At 35.6% G+C, this 22,289-nt stretch overlaps 1 protein-coding gene across 5 annotated transcripts in view; it reads right to left on the bottom strand.

Moving 5' to 3' along the window:
• LOC126849621 (uncharacterized) overlaps nucleotides 1-19,105 on the bottom strand; it is a 31,313-nt gene extending 12,208 nt beyond the window's left edge. For 2 of the 5 annotated variants that reach the window (XM_050591650.1, XM_050591641.1), the window contains exons 1-3: nucleotides 18,739-19,105; nucleotides 8,800-9,207; nucleotides 4,757-4,827 (exon numbers count right to left, since the gene is read on the bottom strand). In XM_050591650.1, coding sequence (XP_050447607.1) covers nucleotides 4,757-4,827; nucleotides 8,800-8,992 — 264 coding nt within the window. In that variant the 5' untranslated portion in view covers nucleotides 8,993-9,207; nucleotides 18,739-19,105. Of the gene's footprint in view, nucleotides 1-4,756; nucleotides 4,828-8,799; nucleotides 9,208-18,722 lie in introns of all 5 variants that reach the window. The other 3 variants (XM_050591623.1, XM_050591659.1, XM_050591633.1) reach the window with 2 other exon arrangements.
• Nucleotides 19,106-22,289: the final 3,184 nt, after the last annotated feature.

The raw sequence follows: 22,289 nt of genomic DNA, 5'->3' as shown, positions 1-22,289 counted from the left end.
TTATCTTATGCTTTCTACTTAAGCAATTTTGACGAATCTAGAGTTTGTATTTTCCAGAATAAGTTGGATTGGATGCGCAAATCTCGTAGCTATCTTATGAATGTCGCGTGACATCTGTCGACACGAGCAATCAGACAGTCGGTGAAAGACGACGTTCGTTGGAGAAGGAAACGATGATCGCGCATTCCCACCTCGGGACATCGCGAGGAAGAGAAAGAAAAGAGATCGGGCAAGCCGCAACGACGTAGTCGGTACGTCTTCGCACGGCGAACACACCTGCACTCTCGGAGGCAAGCGCGGTTGTTATCGTCGAATTTTTCTCTGTGCTGACATCCAGCGCGAATATTCCCGCGTGGCTAAGGAGGCTGCGGTCAAGACTTTAATGTCCCTAAATGTCGTAATCCGCGCGAATGTTTATCGCGCGCGTTTCGTTCATCTCGTTAACGACCACCTGGCGATTGCCTTCCTAAGAAGGCGAGATTATATCTTTCTTGCATATTTGGAAATAATTCTTTTTGCCATTGCGATTGATATTTTCATGAACCTAAGTGCATCTGCACTGAAGAGAGAGAGAGAGAGAGAGAGAGAGAGAGAGAATTTCTTCGGCATCTCTTCCATGTATTCTTTGACTAGAATCTAAAGTCAATCTTTATCTCTCTTAATGTTTACTCCATTATAGAATAAATTTCAAATTAGTAATCTCTCTCGAAACAAAGTTTGAAGTAAAGTTATGTAAAGAATAAGGCTTCTATTCCTCTCTTACCTCTATTTTTTATCATTTTTCAGTTTTTAATCAAAAAATCTTTACTACATATATTTTTTAGGTTCTATTATGATAATATGGATAGTGCAATATCTTATATACAATTTCTTCCGTATTTTTTCCATGCATTCTTTGACTAGAATCTGAAGTTAATCTCATCTCTTTTACTCCATTATGGAATAAATTTCAGATAAATAATTTCTATCGAAATAAAGTCAGCTGAAGTTATATAAAGAATAAAGTTCCTTTTTATATTTTTCATTTTTCAATTTTCAATCAAGAAATTTTTTCCATGTATATTTTTCAAGTTTTAGTTTTTATTATCATAATATGGATAGTGCAATATCTTATATACAATTTCTTTCGTATTTTTTCCATGTATTCTTTGACTAGAATCTCAACCTCAGAAAGTCAACCCCATTTCTTTTAATGTTTACTCCATTATAGAATAAATTTCAAATTAATAATCTCTCTCGAAACAAAGTCAATTAAAGTTGAATAAAAAATAAGACTTCTATACCTCTCTTTTCTCTATTTCTTACCATTTTATCAATGTTTAATCAAGAAATCTTTTCCACATGTATTTTTCAGATTTTTTTTTTTATTATGATAATATGGATAATGCAATATCTTATGTACGATTTCTCCCTTGCATTCTTTGACTAGAATCTGAGGTTAATCTCATCTCTTTTACTCAATTATGGAATAAATTTCAAATAAATAATTTCTATCGAAATAAAGTCAGCTGAAGTTATATAAAGAATAAAGTTCCTTTTTATATTTCTCATTTTTCAATTTTCAATCAAGAAATTTTTTCCATGTATATTTTTCAAGTTTTTATTATCATAATATGGATAGTGCAATATCTTATATACAATTTCTTCCGTATTTTTTCCATGTATTCTTTGACTAGAATCTCAACCTCAGAAAGTCAACCCCATTTCTTTTAATGTTTACTCCATTATAGAATAAATTTCAAATTAATAATCTCTCTCGAAACAAAGTCAATTAAAGTTGAGTAAAAAATAAGACTTCTATACCTCTCTTTTCTCTATTTCTTACCATTTTATCAATGTTTAATCAAGTAATCTTTTCCACATGTATTTTTCAGATTTTTTTTTTATTATGATAATATGGATAATGCAATATCTTATGTACGATTTCTCCCTTGCATTCTTTGACTAGAATCTGAGGTTAATCTCATCTCTTTTACTCCATTATGGAATAAATTTCAAATAAATAATTTCTATCGAAATAAAGTCAACTGAAGTTATATAAAGAATAAAATTCCTTTTTATATTTCTTATTTTTCAATTTTCAATCAAGAAATCTTTTCCATGTATATTTTTCAAGTTTTATTCTTTATTATGATAATATGTATAGTGCAAAATACTTATGTATCATTTCTTCAATATCTCTTCCTATTCTTTGACTAAAATCTGAAATGCTTTGACTAAAGTCAACTTCATCTCTCTTAGTGTTTACTTCATTATAGAATAAATTTTACATTAATAATATACCAAAATAAAATCGATTAAAGTTATATAAAGAATAAAGCTTCTATTCATCTCTGTATTTCTTACCATGTTTCAATTTTTAATTAAATAATCTTTTTCACATATATTTTTCATTTTATTCTCTATTATGATAATATGAGTATTGCGAATATCTTAAACAAGGATATAATTCCATTCAAGCCGTGTCGAAGAGATGCATACTACTGTTGAATAATCGTGCTACAATGGAGAACGTTTCGAGGATGGAGGTCATTGCTGCATACGGAGGCTCGATTTCGCTGCACGCTTCGCCAAATAAGAATCGCGGCTTTTGCACATTTAGCCGAAGGCGAAACGACGCCTTCGTGCCCGAGCCATCGTCATCGGCGGACGTTCGAGTTACGGTACTCGGCATACCGATCTCTACTACCTCGGGAGGTTCTCCAGGCACCGCGTCCACACGTTGGCCGCCTATAACCGCCTCTATTCGGCCTACTCGTAGGCCGCATGCCTACAAGGCGACCACGCTTGTGAATAATTCAGCGCGTGTCACCTTGAGCAACGAGTAACGCGTAGGCAGAGAAAAAGAGATAGATAGATAGATAGAGAGAGAGAGAGAGAGAGAGAGAGTCTCTCGAAGACGTGCTCTTTTCCTTTAGACCATGAGCGGACAAATTTTTTTTTAATGTCCTGCGGATAGTGTTGAATGTCCGAGTACTCGTACGTTGAATACAAACAACGGTGGCGATTATTATCGAGCTCGTCGGACGAGCAAAAGCGCCGCGACGTTTCCTCGTCTCCCGCCATGGTATACTTCAATAAGCGCAATCAGGAATTTATTATTATTAGACAGTGTTTATATGCTTTTATTGTGTATGTTAAAAAAGTAAGATTATTATTATTAAAAAAAAAAATAAGAAAAAATATGATAAACGTGAGATAATTGAAATCTATGGAATATATGAGACAAGCATGGAATTAGATTTCTTCTTGATAATATTCGATCTTTTATAATCTGATTTGAAAAATCTAATTGTATGAAAATAGTAAAGATTTGTAGTGATTTCTCTCTCCCCCTTTCTTGCAATCGGCAAGAAACGGAGAGAATTGATTTTAAATAGATTTTTGTTGATAGATTATTGCAAGAGCTACTGTTTAGAGTTTTGATAACACGCGATCTCTTCAATCTTACTCTTCGCACTTGGATGCTAATGCTTTCTCCAAAGGCTCGTAAAGCTTTCTCCTTCAGTTGATCGAACATTCGACAAGACGGATTGTGCTCGCATAATCGATATAGCCATTTAATGTTGTAATTTAAATTTAATTTATCTAAATTTAAATCTCCACTTAATCATTTACAGAATTGCATGCAACTCATGATGCAAACTCCCGATTGTCATTACAATCTAGCATGCGAATCATAATACACGCTGTGTAAAAGCTTAATTATTATGATATATATATATATATATTTTTTTTTTAATACAATATTACATGAATAACTGTATGAATAATGCTCCGTTATGTCGAACGCGTTTCGGGCCCGCACCGGGCTGAGGAACGTAAAGCCCGGGAAGTCGAGTTGCGCACCGGAGAAAGTAATCCCAATAAATAAATAATAAAATGCACGCGTACGATTTTATCCCGTCGTAAGAGTTAATACGACTGTTAAGCAGTCGGTCTCGCTTACTCGCAGGTAGAGATGTGTAACGTCACGCGCACGTAGAGTTAACGCCGGGGGCGGTCAGCGGCGGTAACCGCGCAGGCACATTACACATCTTGTTTCCCTTTCTCTCCGCAAAATTATCCGCGAGAAATCCGAGCGATTCTCAACACGGCCGGACGAAGCGGGCCGTTACCTCATTCAAGATTCCTCTTCATGTTTTGTTATGTGAAGCGATGCGAATAAATAAAATATGCAATAAAATAATTCAATGATATTACGTGTTATGGTAAAAAAAATATCCTCACAATTTTCATATGAAGTAACATAAAATAAAGATTAGTATGAAAATCTATCTTGCTATGTATGATGGGAATTCCGATATACCGTAAAATGAATATACATCGCGCATCAACATCAATAATGTTGCGCGTCCGAGCGAAAAAAAAAATAATGCGCCGTCATCAAATATTCAAGGAGATAGTTCCTCAAGATTATTTTCGGCTTTCTCAAGAGATTCCCGTTTTTTTTTTTTATACTCTTGCTTAATTAATTTTCTGAACAGACCGAAGACTTGCCGTATTCTACTGCGAAAGCGCATATAATAAGTCCTTCTAATATTTTGTCAAGAATTATATACATTTTATAGTTGCGTTATTACATATTTTTACGTGTTATTATAATATATAAACTATATGTTCATGATTTTTTTTTCTCAATTACTTTTTTCATCCAATTATCTTATTCGCTTTACTACGTTTTATCCGGTGAAGATTCTTCCTGAGAAACATTTGTGTTGTGCGATAAAAAGAACTTGTAAGGAGCTTTACTCACCCTATGGGGATAGGCGAGGTGCCACGTGACGTTGAAATTGCTTCCTGCCAGTAACGACGTCTTGACGTGGCCTGAAAGATGAAATGTGGAATATTAAAATTAGACTATGTCGCAAGGTTTTGTAACCGGACAATGATAAATCGTCGAAATTAATTAATTCCAAAAATTCATCACCGTTAAATGTCGCAGCGCTGATACCGGCCTCACGACCTGTTTCAGAGGTCACATACCTTTAACATCGAATATATTAGGTTGGCAACTAAGTTCCCGCCTTTTTTTTCAAAAGTTTATTTTTCAATAAAAATTAACAACTAATTAATCGATAATGTATTCTCCCTTGTTGTTTACAACTTCTTCCCAACGTTCAACAAGATTTTCAATATCTCGTTGGTAGAAATCACCCGGTTTCGACTCGAAAAATTCACCCAACCAAGCTCTCAATTCTGCATCAGTATTGAACGAAACTCCGCTCATAGCATTTGAAAGAGATCGAAAGAGATGGAAATCCGAGCTTTTGCTACCTTAGAACCTTGATTAAAAGCAAAAAGAAGGAGATGTCGAAAATGCTCATTTTTCTCAACTTGACATTCCATTTTAATGATCTGAAAATTAACATAAATTAACTCGAACAAAAAAAAAAACATAGATTCCGGTAGAACAAAACATCCTCTTTCGAATGATTTAAAACATTATGCCAAAAACATTTAATGGCATGCGGAGGGTTAAAATTTAAAAAAACGGCGGGAACTTAGTTGCCAACATCGCGATCCAAAAAAACCGCGCTTCGAAAAAAATATCCGTTTCTCGCCTATTAATTATTCAATCTTTTATCAAATATTCTTTCGAACGCGAAGCGAAGCTTTGAAGTAAGACCATATTAATCGAGTAAGATTTTATCTCATCATGAAAAAAAAATGTAGAATAAAACGTTTATATACAAAGGAATTTAATCTTTTAATGAATATTGATAAAATTCATTGCGATTAAAAAATAGAAAAAATATATTTTTCTATTTCCATCAATTTTTTCGGAAGACAATTTGCTAATTAATAACTAACAATTTTTTCATATGTGCAATCATGTCAATATTTTATGTAATATCGTTTTATGATTCTTTTTTTCTATCACAATGATTCTATTCTATATTGGGTGTACAAATCCTTTTAGCGAAGGGCAGGAGACGCGGCGAATCCGCGAGGCTTACGCGCTAATTTAATATAAATGCAAATAACTGATTAGCCTCCGGTACTTTTAATCAACTTTTCCAGTATTTGCCAGACCGGTCCCTTCCGCTTCCCCGAGCGTCTCCGGAAGGAAAGCAGTTCTTCTCTTCCATTAACCGAGCGGAGTCGTCGGAGCGGCTCGATTAAATTACGATCGCGGAAAGAAAAATTTATAGCCACAGCCGGTACGCGTATCTTTAACGCGATTGTAAAGGCAATCGAGTCAAACTTTGTTTTATTTTCTACTCAATATAAAAATTATGAATAAAATTAAAATTTCGAAGAAACGACGAGAAGAAATGCGAATGTCGAGAAATAATATAATCGTAATCAAACGGCGAATCGGAGAAATTGAATTACACATCTTGTAATCTTTTAATGTCTATTAAATGTCACTGAACAACCGCATATCGGAGAGTGCAATTTTCCACGACCAGTTATACTACTTTTTCGCAATTTCATGTGACACATGAGAAAACGTGCGAGCTACGCTCGCGAGAAGCAGGATGATACAAATTAATCACTGCGCCGAAGATGGCGAAGAGTAAATGAGAGCGGAAAGAAGCCCGCGGAGTAGACTCGTCATCTCCCTTTGTTAAGACGAACGGATAATTCGCGTTACCTGACAGCGTAATAATACAGGTCTTTCTTTCTCCGTCGCTTATGTAACAACGAGTGCGGTGCCATTTACAGCGTGGTCTTAATTACGCTTTCGCAAGGGAAAATCTCCGACGACATCGGACAAGGTGGATAATTGTAACAATGTTCTTGTATCTCGTGCTTACAGCCTCGCGCGGTAAAACAATGTGAAAACACTCAACGTGCAGTCATAATCTCTTTATTCTCAACTTTTCACCCCGTTGGACTTGCCATTAAATTGATGGTAAAAAGTTGAAAAAAATGTTAAAAGTCGAGAAAGAAATATCAAGTGAATTTTCAAAACATATTCAGATGTTACATTTCATAGTAGTTCAACATTTACCCTCATATCTTGTAAAAAATTCTTTGAAAATTCCCTGGTCTTCGAAATTTTTATTTTCATTCAAAATTTCAGGTAAGGAGAATATTTTCAAGTCTTTTTTGGTGCAATTTTTTAAAGATAAGATTTTTTATTGTATGCATTTTGAAATACTAAATTTTCAAATACAATGAAAAAATTGATATAGTTTTCGTAAGATAAACATTTCTTGCATAACATTTTCTCAATTTTTTTATCATTAAAAATTTCAATGAAGAATATGCATATTTAATATTTTGTTAAGACATTGAATGCGTAAATACATAATTCACAACTTGGCTTCTTGGCGGATTGTCGATTGCTTACAATATAAAAGCAAAATTATCAAAAAGAGAATTTAAAAAAAAAATAACTTGAATCTCAAAAAGAAAGTTTCATGAGAATTTCTTGATCTTTTCTAGGTACAAGGAAAATCTCCGAGAGCCTTTGATTTTCCATATTTTTCTAAGGAGTAAAATAATTATAATTGTATAATTATATTGATCCTAAAGAGATGGTTTTTATTATTTTATTATTAACTTGTCATATTAAATATTCAATTAATTATCGTGGCACTAGTTTCATATATATTTCACACCTTTACTTTATATTTCAATACAAATTATTACACAAGCATATCATATTCTTTAAAATTTTCTAAATTTTCTTTTTTGCAAAAAAGACCCGTTTGACTCTCTTTCCCTTTTATCTAGATGCGATTCTGGCTATTGGTAGTATATGCAAAGTGTAGAAGATAATACCCGCAAATACCGAGAGGTTCGCGCTCCCTTCCTGCAAGTCGGTGAAAGTCGCTTCGAATCGCACTGACTGGCTATCCCCACCGGGATAAAGGGAGACAGAGAGATCGACTGAGACTCCACGTTAATGTCGTTTTCCCATGGAATCTATGAATCCCCCTTCTCTATTGCCCTCCCGCTTCATCCCGCACTTTCAACCCCTTCTCTCTTTTCGCCGCACCTCCGCAGACGCGGAGACTCTCTAACGAAAATGCTTTGCGTTTCCGGACAACAGCGTTTGGGTAACCAGCTATCTGAGGGGGAACTTGATATCGCACGCATATTCCACTTGACATTCCATCGAAGGCTGAAGTACGTTTCGGAATCGATGGCGATGACGAAAGTCTACTGAGTCTACTGAGATTGCGATATTTAGCGTACAGTCAATTAAATTAAATTCTTTACTAATTAGTTAATATTTCTTAACTTTTTCATCCCTATAACGCAATTTCAAACGCAAATTCTAGTGAAGGCTTGAATGTATCTCGAAAACAAAATAATATTAACTTCCGCATTTTCACGATTTTCACAACAAAGTATTATTAATACATATATAAATTAATAATATATAATAATAATATATATGTATAAATTAATACATATTTTTCCAATATAATTATTTTTTCCAATATAATTATTAACTGATGTTTATCATAATAATTACGACAAAAAAACAGTATAAAGGTTTCAATGCATCAATCATAATTATGAAAGTATTATACTTTTTCTCGCACTCAACAACTTAATGATAACTTTCCTTAAATAATGATCCGTGAAACAAGCTATATATTTCATTAGCAATTAAACCTACTCTAATAACGTGTGAGCATCTTCTTATAAATCGTCCTTCCCAAATTAATCTCCGCTTACATTTTTCACTGTACAATTAAATACTGATATCCCTCCGTGGAGAAAATTGATTTTAAATTGAGCGTTCAGAAATTCCAAAGAAAGGAATGAAAGGCGACACGCAAGGCGTTATACCGATGGACGAACAATAATAGTAATCATCGTAAATACACTCACCACGTGGCATGCCGCATGGCGGCGGTGTTCTGGCATTATCCAGGAAGTCCAGGTCGTACTGCCTGGCAGGTGGGAACGTGAGTGCCACGTGAGCCCGCGCGCTTTTCCAGGACGTCGTCGCCAGCATCAGCAGCAACGACGTCAGACACGGCACGACGAGTAGCGCCGAGTTTCGTTCCGTTCTCCGCGACATCCTTCCGTAGTCTCGTTCGAGAGGAGGAAATTAGTTTGTTTAAAAGAAGGCAAGAAAGAAGGGAGATGGAGAAAGAGATGGTGTTCTTTCAAGACGTCACGACGCTTCCGCGTTCACCGGCGATATTTCCTCTCGCACTCCTGAGATGAATCCTTCCGTCTGAGCCCGGCATGAGCGTCCACCAGTGGCTCGCTGCTCGCTCCGGCCAGGCCGATCTGAAAGCCGAGCGATGAACTTTGTTATTTTACCATCGATCCTCGAACGGAGATCGGCGACTACAGCCGTACTTTTCCACACTCGCGATCTGGATCCGAATACACGAGGAAACACATATTATTTTTTCTTAGAATTTTCATGATAATATTAATGTTGGATGTAATAAAATCAGGGCACAGTTAACAAGGTAACTTTAAATTAATTAAAAGAATTAATTAAAAAATTGAGACAATTGAAGAGAATTCAGAGAAAGAGTGGCCTGACTCCGTAATTCCTAGATTTCTATTTTCATATTCAAGTATACATTACTTATTCTATTCTGTTCCAAAATTCTGCGATTATATTGAGTGCTTCGATCGTATAATGATATCTTGAAGAGAGAAAAAAAAAGGAAGAGAAGTGAAAAGGTAAACACGGTAAAAGTTTCACTCGTCAAGAAATGATAAAGAATGAGAATTTTCGCATGAGTTTGCCGAAATCGTATCCAACTTTTTTTTTGGTTAGATTAGGTTAGGTTAGGTACACGAGCCTCTAAGATTTGAATAAGGAGAAGATTTGCGTGAGATATGCGAAAGGTGAAAAGTGAAGACGTGTTTCACTGTGTGAATTGCACGATCGAGCACTTTTGCCTGCTAATTCGCCCGCTCACGTAGATACGTGGGAAATCATTTGTGCGAGGAACGATTTTTCACGTATGCGAGGAATCGGGGCAGGGAGAGGAGGGGATGGACTCGCACACACATTTGATATATTGAATTATGGGAAACTTGATGCGCATATTACTTTGTGCTTGTATAAATAGAAAAAAAAATATTATTTTTTTTTACAAATCCGATTTGAATAGAGAATTATATCTACAGATATTTAAGTCTTGATTTTTTCGATATATAACACTGTTCAACAAAAAATAACTTTTTTTCAAATATCGAAATGGGACTAGGTGTTTCTTGTAGATTTTTGGTTGTTGAAAACGAATTCAGTTTTGAAATTGCTCTATCACGTCAGAATTTTGAAAAATTTTCAATTAAAGTTGCAAAAAAGGCTACTTTCACGAATTTTGTCATATTATAGGTACAATGTATGCTGGAGAAGTCTTATTGCAAAATAAAGTATATTATTAAGATTTTCAACTCTCAAAAGAAATTTTTTATGTAGGTTATGGTTAATAAGATATCCATGTTAAATACGGGATGTATTGCAGAAATTAGCTTGGACTTAGACCATTGACGATTTACCAAATAGTTTTCAATTATGTTTATATTTAAACTTAGGATTATATTTATATACTTTATGGTTATATTTAAACTTAAGAGTTTGTTTACTGAACACTGAATACGAATCCAATATCAAAATTATCAAATTCAAAATTAGTAGATTCAATATGGCGGACTCAATATTATAAAAATTTAAGTTTTGACATCCGCCATATTGAGTCCATCATTTCCAAAATTCTGACGTGATGGAGCAATTTCAAAACCGGATTCATATCCAAAAACTTAAAAGAAACGATCAATCCCGCTTCGGTGTTAGAAAAAAAGTCATTTTTTTGTTGAGCGGTATAATCAATCTTTTAAAACTCAAAGTTGTATCGAGTAAAAGAATAATTGAATGTGCAAAGTAAAATAGTTTCATAAGGAAAGATGCTCAGCGATAATAACAAATATTTCTCTCATATGTCATAATACATAGGGAAGAGATTTAGTAATGATGAAGAGCATCTCTGTGTGTATTTTACCGGAAACATACTAATGGAACACGAGATACACCTACATAAGTACATTCGCAGACAAGCTACCGGTAGCTTTCGCCGTGTTTCGTTTTTCTTTACACAACTCCCGTACCCGTTAATCAGCGACGATGTACATCGGTATGCCAGGCGCGAGAACGTAATAATTGCAAAATAAACACGTAACGAGTATATCAGAAGAAGAGTCTGACGTGTGCTCGGCGCGGCGTGGAGGAGACAGGTGAACGAGATGGAGGTGGTGCTTGAAAGAGAAAGAGAAGGAGAAGCAGCAGCAACAGCATACTTTTCCTCGACGTGCCATCGATCCTCGCGATCGTGCTCGGCGAGCCGAGATCTTGCGGATCGCATAATTCGAAGGATACTCGCATACGCGACCTCCTTCCCACCACTTCCACCATTTCCCTTGACAAGGTAGAAGGACGCACGGAAAAGGTACAATATCGGGATGAGCGAAAAGAGAGAGAGAGAGAGAGAGGCTGTACGTAATTTGTGAAAAGAGAGAGATGTGTCGAACAATAAAATTATTAAATGATTTATGATATTATTAAAAAATTATTATTATTATTATTAAATTATTAAATAATCATATTAAAATATGAAATTATTAAAATTATATTAAACATTAAATTATTATATTAAATAATAAATTATTAAAATTGCTATTCAATTATTAAATATTGCAGTCATTTTTCTACTCGTTCATGACAAAAGCTTTTAAAAAAGCGGCCCATCGCGTCATCTTTAAATCAGGACCAGACGAGACTGGCATGCGAAACTGATTATATCCTATCGAATTCTTCTTTTCGGTAGTGTGAATTCTATTATAGATCCATGGTTGAATTCTTGTTAGGTCATTTTCAAACTAAATCTTCTTATTGTGAAGTGTTCCTAATCGTCGATTACGAATATTTTATTCTCATGCACTTTTGGAGAAAATTTATTTTTAAATATATATGCCCAGATAGCACAAACCTATTCTATAAATATTCTATAAACCTCCTTCAGCAAATATTTGAATATTCTAATAAAGTGAAAAAACTATAAATTTGCATAGAAGTTCAAAATGAGACCGTAACTAAATACAATATTCTAAGCAGATTTATAAAATATTCTTTTAACACGAGAATATTCTATAAAGATTCATAAATAATACTGCAAAAATATTCTCAAAATTGTATATTTGATGAACAATAGAATAGTCAAAAAATATATTGTATCCGAGTTATTTGGTACCCCAGTGAAAAAAATATCTGAATGTAAGTCCTTATTATATGTAGTCCTTATTATGCTGTTTATAATTAAAAATAGAAAGCGCAAGATTTTTATGCAATGTTCAATGATAATAAATATTAACACATCAACTTTTTTATTAAAATGTATACGTATAATCAAGAATTTAAAGGCACTTAATTCTTTTGTCTCTAACTACAAGATGTGAAAACACGCAAAAATGTATAAGCTAAGTCCTACCTGTATTTAACATTCAGAATTAATTTATTCCCTATTACTTTCTCTATCAAAGCAATCGTAATTTTACATTCTTGATTAAGGAAGATTAGCGGAGATTGGATTTTGCAACGCGAATTCCTCTCGAGATATTCGTTTTGTTTCTTGGGAGTATGTAAAGCGTATGCATACTTTCCATAGCGCGCGTATATTATTTGCGGCATACAGGCACGCTCATGAGTCATCAAAGTCGAGATACCGCGAGTCGTGGTACGTGCGTACGTCCGGATCGGTGGCGAACAATGGGCACGTAGCAGGCGGTAATTATCTCGTCATTAATTCCGCCCCGTCTTTTCCACCTCACGCGAGATTCCATGAGAGGCGACTACTCGCAGGAAGCAAGCCGAATCTTTTGAAAGAAACACTCGACGATACGCAAATACGGAGCGAGTAACAGCTTTTTCTTTATTTACTCATTGTTAGTATCGATCGAGTTTGCTGAATAAACGGATGAGAATCTCGATCACGTTTAAGCGTTGCATCGCAAAGAAAGCACAGCTCTCGCGCCAACAGTGTCTTTGCATATCAAAGAAAAGAGACCGATAAATGGCGACGTGTTCGTGAATGGACTCCTTCTAGTCAAGAGCTTGTCACGCGAACGAAGTCAAATGGCGTGAAAATATCGCGGATTGAAACCACCTGCGCGTTGCAGGATTTGCTGGAACAGATGACACATCGGCGCCGATGGCGATGAACGGTCCCATTCAGGCATCGGATTTCCACGTGGGAAGCATAAACGCGGGAGGGAATATGTATATTAAATATATACAAACAAAGCAAGCATGGAGTATTGTTTTCCAAATCGATGACGACATATCAAGAAAAGATAATTATTGTGAAAAAAAGAGGATTATTTATTTAAAAAATAATTAAGGAATTTAAATTAATTTCGAATTTTTATTTAGAATTTAAATTTAAATTTAAATTAATTTAGAATTTAAATTAATTTAGAATTTTTTAAAGGAATTTAAATCTAAATTAGAATTTTGTCAAGATGGTACAATGCCATATAATTGATAGAAGAGAAGAAAATTATCCCAAAATGTATTTTACATTTCTAATTAATAGAAAAAAAAATGTCAACATAAAATAAAAGGTAAAATTAATTTATCAAATTTTATATTGTAAACTCTATGTTAGACTTGTACTGTCAAAATCCAATGGAGAAACAGGAAAATTTTAAATATGTCAAAACAAAGATTCGAGATCAAGAAGTTTGAGGATGCTTGGCATAAATAGGATAGCTTCATTGTACGCTCGAAGCAGGCAAGAATTCCACAGCATTTTGATGAAGTTTGTTCCTTCCAATGACTGCTCAGAGGCGAGAAGTACAAATATGTAATAATAGTATTATGGAACAAGTATTACGGAATCGTTCAATACGAATCAGAAACACGCGAGAGAGCTCAAAGTTATTATTGTTTTCGCCGGGAAATGGACGATCATCTGACAGGAGCTGTCAACGCTCGAGCGAAATTGATGCGCGCAATAAATTAATTGATAAATCGCATTGATGAAGATAAACCGCATGAGGTCTTCTTGGAAGGAGAAAGAAGATAAACATAAAAGAGATGGCCATCTCTCCTCGTCAATCTCATGCGGCCCGTCTTTATTAATTGAAGTCATTTATTGTCGATATGGATGTATAGATGTATCAATATACGGGAGCATTTATTACTTAAAAATTATGATAAAAGTAGTCGATACGGAGAATGAAAAAAGATAATTACCCCGATATCAAATTTATATTAAGCAAATACACGAAGTTGAAGGATTTTAAAATATTCTATTTGAATCAAAAATTACTTTAAATATGCTGACTGGTGTGCAAAAGCATTTCAGAAATTCGTGTGCATGACTAATGCACATTAGTCACCAAAAATTTTTGATCGCACACAGCCAGATATATATATTAGAAAGGATGAGCAACTTTAATGCGCAACAAGGACTACATTTAAACACGTTTCGTCATAGATATCTAACCATTTTCCACGTACCAATCTTTAGCATCCGATAATTTCGATCTTCAGAAGATCGGTGATTGAATCGACTAAGAAAGATATCATAAAATAAATTACAATATACAGGGTGTTCCAAATGAGGTTAATGAAATTTCAGCGACTTATAGGAAATTGAATTTGGAACAAAAAAGTTTCTATAACATAGATCCGGAAACACTTCGTTATTTGATGATTTTTTAAAATAACTTCAAAACCCTTCGTTCATTTGAAAAAAAGTAACAAAATAAATCTGATGGGTAATCGAATAACAAACTAAATTATACTAATTTCGTTTAATTTTGATAAGATGTTAAGGATGTATGTGACATATATCGAAATACTAACAAAAGCATTAAAATTTCATAGATTGTTCTACTATTTCTTCTGAATATTTGTGCAAAAACTAAGCACAATTCTCTTAACGGTTTGGAAATTATTTAAATTTAAAGTTACTATTGATTCTTATGGAAAATCGCCTATTGTAGTGTCACTTATTGACAAATTTGACAATGAAAAAATGTTACCAATGAAATAAAAATTTTCACATATATTAAGGAAATTCTAATAAATATTTGTGCAAAACTTGATTTAGATCCACTTATTCGTTTAAAAGTTATTTACTAAAAATTGTAGAAAAATATTATCTGTCCCTTTCTCTCTTTCTGCAAATTACTCGTTTTTCATTGTTTTTTACAGATGATTTCAGAGAATATTCACGATCAAAAGTTTTTGCCATAAATTAGGAAAAATATTAATTACAACTATTTTCTTTTACGAAGACGTCAAAATCCATATTATTTTGTGATTCTTCAATTTTTTTCATAACCCGAATTTATTTTTTTAATTTTTCAAACAGTATAAACGTAAGAAACATGTTTTCTTTTTAATTTTGACAATTTTTTGCTACTATTAAACATCCTTAAAAAAAAATAAGCTCAAAATAACGAAAAAAGCAGAAACTTAAAAAAAATCACCTTTCGATGATTTTTGTAAAACTACATTCGAAATGCAAACATTGTAAATGCAATCAAGAATATAAGAGTAATGGCACAAGAGCCGCGTGCGGTATTAAGGGCACAAGTTTATTATAAAAAATTACAAGATGATTACGAATTTTTTATCTATTTAATTTTAATTTTAAATAGCGGACGTTTCGGCCCTTCTTTTAGCCATCCTCAGCGCAAATATTGTAAAAACGTATAACATTAAAAATACAGATTGAAACTAAGTGTCAATGTATGAAATCAAGCGCATAGTTATGTAGTGCATTGTAAATGCAAACATAGAAATATTTTTATTAAATTTTGATCATCACTTAATTACTTATAATTACACAGAGTTTATTAGTTATAACTTTTTAACAAAATGTTTCAGGACCTATGTTTAAAGAACTTTTTTATTCCAAATTCAGTTTCCTATAAGAACCTAAAGTTTCATCGACCCTGTACAATAAAACAATATGCTTTTAAAGTTTGGCCATTTATTTCTAAAACACCTTATATATATATATATATATATATATATATATATATATTTATTTATTTATTTCTAAAACACCTTATATATTTTATTTTATATATATTTATTTCTTTTTATTTATTTATATATATTTATTTTTAAAACACCTTATATATTTTATTTTATATATATTTATTTCTTTTTAAATTGGACAATTTAAAACAAAGACTTGTCTAGCGAGGGCCTGAAAGAATATCAATCCGTCACTGCTCGCCTTTTAAACGCGGGAAGGAGCCGCCGATCGTTCTCATTGATACGTCACAAGCCGCGTGCACACGGCGAGCTGCGGCATAAACGAGAGAGCGGCGACGGGAGGTTGCAGGGCGAAAAGAAATGGTAATGGAGATTAAGACCGCAACGCGTACGTGGAACGGTTCTCCTTCGTTACGTCCTGGAAAGCTATCCGGCGAATGCCGTTGATCCTATCCCGTCGTGCCTTGCCCCGGAATCTCGGAACTCGCCGTCACCGTCGCGGCGAAGGGCGAAAGGAAACGACAAACACGGAAGTCGGCGCGACGCCGGAAGTGGCAGGTGTCCTTCGCTCTAATCGCACTTCGGATTCGAGGGCTTCGCCTATTGTATTTGCGACGCCGAATGCGACGCAAAACTGATTCGCGCGTCCCTGAGATTTTTTTCTCTCTGAATTCTAACGACGATGTTTTTTTTTTCTCCGAGAGTATAGCTTAATTGCTCGTGTAATTGCAAATGTTGTCTAACGTTAATGAATTTACGACGGTGCTAGATATCAGATGATGCTTAATGAAAGTCAGAAATATTACTGTGCAATTTAAAAGTACATTTAATCGTAGAATATACATGCGAAACAGCAGTGCGTGGTATTATTAATTTCAAATTAATGATATATTATACGAATTATATGAAAATCAAATTAAAATTTTAAATTAATAAGCCTCTTTATTTTGCTCCAATTATTAATGTAAAATCATTTAATTCTTTTAAGAGCAAATAGACATAAATAAATAAATATATATATATATATATATATATATATATATATATATATAAGGTGTTTTAGAAATAAATATATATAAATAAATAAAAAGAGATAAATATATATAAAATAAAATATATAAGGTATTTTAGAAATAAATATATATAAATAAATAAAAAGAAATAAATATATATAAAATAATAGGATTTTTATCAAAACATAATTAAAAAAAAAAAAAAAAATACCTCTCGTCTACATTCTTCATCTACTCGCACACCTTTACTGATGCAACTTCTCTACTATACAAAGGCATTATTGAAAAATATGATTGACCTAAAGAAAAAAACAATTGACTCCAGCAGACTCAACGACGCCGTGCCGATTGTCTACTCGCCATCGAATTATTCGACGACATTCCTCGAACGGCCTTGGCAGCTCAAACGCGTGTCTGTCGATCGCGCTCGTTTGCAACTTCGCGGCTCTCTTACCTGGACCAACGCGGCGGCCGCGATGTTATCTCGCGAACGCGTGAGGAGGAGGCGGAGGAGACACGCAGCGCGATGAGAAGGAGAGCGAGAGGTGTGGGAGGGAGGGGAGGGGAGGGAGAAGTCGCAGCGGGGAGACGTTTATGGTGAACACGCCGCTGCGATGTATTATGGAGAGCGAGTCCGGCATTCCAAGCGAGCGTCGTCGAACTCATTAACATCCCGTTCTCGTTGGCCGTCGGCGTTTGCCGTTCCGTTTTCCCTCGAAATAAACAAACCCGATACCCGATGTTACGACACGGAGTCGAATAAGAGAACGGTATAATACGGCTGGCTGCGTTTCGTGACGTTCGGGCCGGTGGAAGGATCCTCCGACGAGGATTTCGCTCCACGATAAAAAGCACTTGAAATTGGAGATTGCGACCGATACGATCCGGTCCCCTATCATTTCATCTCGTTAGCCTCGGTGCACTTAATGAAGTAACCGTAATCAAGCCCGTGCGACAATCCCTTTCATCTCAACGCGAATATATAAACATTGCGCGAGTTGAATTTATATCTCATCAATTTAACGCGATTTAAATAATATACAATTATTTATCAATAGACATTATTTATCAAAAGGCATATGTTCTTCAAATTTATCCATCTTTTTACCGATTAGCTACAAATTTAAAATGGATCGATTTTTCGTAGTTGCGATAAAACAAGGCGATATTTTTTTAAATTTTATTATATAAATTATTTAATGAATTTGTTATATTCCGGATCATTATATTAATGATAACAGTCGAATTTTAATCTCTTTACATGTTGACTTTCACAGACTTTCATGGTTTTCTATTTATTATTAAGCGGATATAAACGAACTTTATTCCATAAACTTTAATATTTTATCCGTTTTGCTTTCGAAAAACATTATTTCGAAGCGAGAAACGTCAAAAGGTGTCACTTTCTCGAGTTTCGTTTATTCTCGAAATCGAAAGGAATCGAGAATTGACGACGTTTCACGCTCAAGAGCGCTACTCGAGTGATATTCGACTCCCATGGTTTACACTTGCGTCATGTTTGAGACGGCGACTAACATCAACATATTTCTCATGGAGAACGTAACCAGCGACGATGGATGCCGTCGACCTCGTAGCGAGAGTCGATGTTATCGCGCGTTGCGCCTGTTCATTCAACACCGTGCCGAGGATTATTCACAAGCAGGCGGTAACTCCGCAGGAGAGAGCGAAACTCGCATTAAAAAAAAAGTAGTAAGTGAATAATTAAAAAATAAAAATCATCACACAAACAAGCAAACCTTAAATTCAAATTACCCGCGGTTTCTCGAGCGTTGCTTCCTGTTCCTTCCGCGCGAGATTCTATCCAAGATTTTGTCGCCGCGCCGACGTCATCGTCGAATAAACGCCTCGCGAGAACGGAGTATCACGAGGAGGTCGAGGGCCTCGGCCGAGAAGATGATCCCAGGACAACTCGGACTCTCAAACTTCCTTCTCAGCGCGCGGCCATTTTGATGTAGCCGTTGATCGATGTTTGCGTTACACGATCGCGGAGGGAAGAGAAACTGAAAGCAGTCAGTTCGCTGGGATGCAGCGGGGAGCAACGGAGGAGTAAAAGACACGACGGAGACCAGCACCAGAGCGCGGAATCGCGTAGTCGACTGACGGATCGGCTTCTACTACGCGCGCCAGCCAGCGAAAACTCACTTTGCGCTCTCCCACCATCTCACCTCGCCGAGGACTCGCTCGCCCGCTTTCTTACCTGACTGCATGGCCGCTCTCTCTCTCTCTCTCTCTCTCTCTCTCTCTCTCTCTCTCTGCGTCCCCGCGCTCCATCGAATACCTGCCTTCCTCGGGCGAGCCGAGAGGACGTGGAGCTTGAAAACTCCAATGGGATGAATTGTATGTCCGCGGAGGAGAGACGCGCGTCCTCCTCTCGGACCTTTACTCTACTCGCCGTGTGACAAATTCCATGTCCGCACCGCGGGTGTCCTCGCGTGCTTCGGTTTCTCGCAAAACAACAATCCCCTCATATTCGTCCGCGATTTCTACAAATCTGTGCAAATCGCGCCCGTTCCTTCTCCCGCGTTCGCGATAATGGATCGTGAACGTGCATATATATGGCTTTCGAGTGTGATTGTAAACAAATTTTAAACGAGAACAATCGGTTCAAGTCTACGAGATTTCTCAAATGTGAAAAGCATGAGATTACGAGGCTAGACAGGTACCGTTGGCTTACGCATGAAGCAATATGAATTAAATACAAAAATAAATAATCTTACAACATATGAGACTGGCCACAGGTGGAATTTCGATTGCGCGATACCGTAAGCCGGGCAATTTTATGCTTACATTACAAGATAACCGAGATACAAGAGAGAGAGAGAGAGAGAGAGACCGACGCGGTGACACGTTACGACAGTTGATGTCAATGTATTTTAGAAATATCCTAGATTCTAATGAATCATAAATATGCAATATATGCGGTTTTGCCAATTTTCGTAATATACAATACGATAAATAATCATATGGTATCGTATGCAAAGCGTATATAAATTTTCTTCCCGAGACGAATATAAAAATGAACGTATTTTCTAATGTAAATCTTATTTCATGATTCATCGTTAGGGGAAAATAGGAAAATTCAAACATTTTATTCGCGAATATTATTGCCTATTTTTTTTCGCGATGTTCGCAAAAAGTATGAAAACTGTATCCGTGTGCCATTTCCGTAAGTTTGAGTTACCTTGAAACACTCGGCGCGTTGCGTAAAATAAAAATTATATAATCCTCACGAGAGTCGCATCTCCGATGAGTGCACTTTTGCTGGTTAGAGTAGAGTTGCACTCACATGTTACGCGAGATCTTAAATCGTCAATTTTCCGAATTGCAATCGTAAGCGCAAACGTTTGGGTAGTGTTTTGTATATTGGAATCATCTAGATAAAGATAAGGCAAAAAAATAAATAATGAAGTAAATAATAAAATTTTATCTTAGATAAGATAAAGATGATTTATTTCAAGTTTATCTAGATAATGGATGAAATTATAATGCATTTTATCTAGACGATACTAAAATAATATTGCTTTAAAAAAAAATAATTAAGGAAAAAATGTAACAACTAAAATAATATATATATATATATATATATATATATATATATATATATATATATATATATTTACTTATAGACTTTTTTAAATATTTTTTCAATATATATCTTACTGTGATATAATAGAAGAAATTGCACAAAATTGAAAAAAAAATTACATTCGGCAGTAAAAATAATAGAAAATATTATGCACAAGATAGTATGAGGCAACACACTTTAAGTCTACTCCTTATAATTTTATACTGAGCTTAGTGATTCTTTAATATAATAGGATCTTATCTTTGGTTCTTCGTCGGATCTAAATGTAAGAACCAAACATATTGAAGAATCATAAAGCGCTTACTAATCTTAGATAATATAATTTAAGGCAAATGACGCATTTCTCCATCTAAGATAAAAATATAGATAATACATCTTGCCATTATCTAGATAAAGATGAGAGATAATGCAATTGCTTCATCTAAATGATTATCTAGATAACCTCATCTAGATAATTGCAAACACTGCGTTTGGGCAATCGCAACGATAAGCGGCAAGATGCGTTCTACGAGATTTACGCCTTTCTAAGATCTCTTCGTTTCATTTCAAAACGCGAGAATGTATTTTCATGACATCAAAAAGTTTTTCCGAGAAACCCTCCTCCTCCGCCCTTTCCCCCTCCCTCCCCCCCACCCCTCTCCTTCCACCAGTCCCCGAAAGCGCCATTCCTCTCGCACGCTGAATTGTGCGTCCCAAATACGCAGCACTGGACACGGCGTCTCTCCTCGAGTAGATGAATTTCTCATACGTAGCTTTCCATCCATTCACAACTGTTGCGCAGTCGTTTGCGTTGGTATGTGCTCGAGAAGCGGTTCTCGAGCCGTGCGTGTTTTTTTACGCGATTGGAATGCAAAACGAATATTATCAGCGTAACGTCGAATCGTCGATGCCATCCTCGATCAATCTGCCTCACCTTACCAAGTTTTTTTTTTTTTTTATTTTATATATATACAAAATTAACACGAAAAGGGAGGGGGGGAAGGAGGAAGAGAGGGGGGGGAAATATATATGCGGGAGCCTTGATATGCATGTATCGATACATACATATTGTATCGACAATGATAACCGGACACAGCGGCCGTTTAGCGGTACTCCAGTCCTAATATCGTTATCCAAATGGATCAACGATCGAGGTACACGCACGTACGCACGCACGCAGGCAGGTGCAGCCCTCCCGTCCCCCCCCTCCCCCCTCTCATGTTCCTTACCGGCCACACCGATCACTGGAGATCGGAATGGAAAGCGGGCGAGAGGGTCATGCATTGATTTTTGCTCGAAGGTACCGATGATGATCGAGCGCAGATGATCAACCCCGAAGCCTTTGATCATTTTTTTTTTTCTCAGCCTTCGTCGAGAGATCAGAATCAAGTCAATGAAGAGAGAGAGAGAGAGAGAGCATTGCACAAGACGCTTCGTAAAGAAGAAAGAAGGAAGTTTTAACAGGTTTGCTCTACGCAGATTTGGAACTCTTTGAACAAATATATAAATCCTATTTTCTTTTAAGTACGTATACATTACGTAACTGTGGGATTATAAGGAAGTTATTCAGCGAGACTTCTTCATCAAGTTATCAAAGTTTTTTTTTTAGTACTCGTTACGAAACACACCCGTTACGTGGATGCTTTTATTCATTCAAGTGATTCTCAGTGTGAGAATATAACGTGAGATGAATATCGTTAAAAGCATCGCTATATTGAGCGGTATCTCTATTGGTTTT

Source organism: Cataglyphis hispanica, chromosome 1, assembly GCF_021464435.1.
Source record: "Cataglyphis hispanica isolate Lineage 1 chromosome 1, ULB_Chis1_1.0, whole genome shotgun sequence".
NCBI lineage: Eukaryota > Metazoa > Arthropoda > Insecta > Hymenoptera > Formicidae > Cataglyphis > Cataglyphis hispanica.
This window is presented reverse-complemented; position numbering and strand designations above follow the sequence as displayed.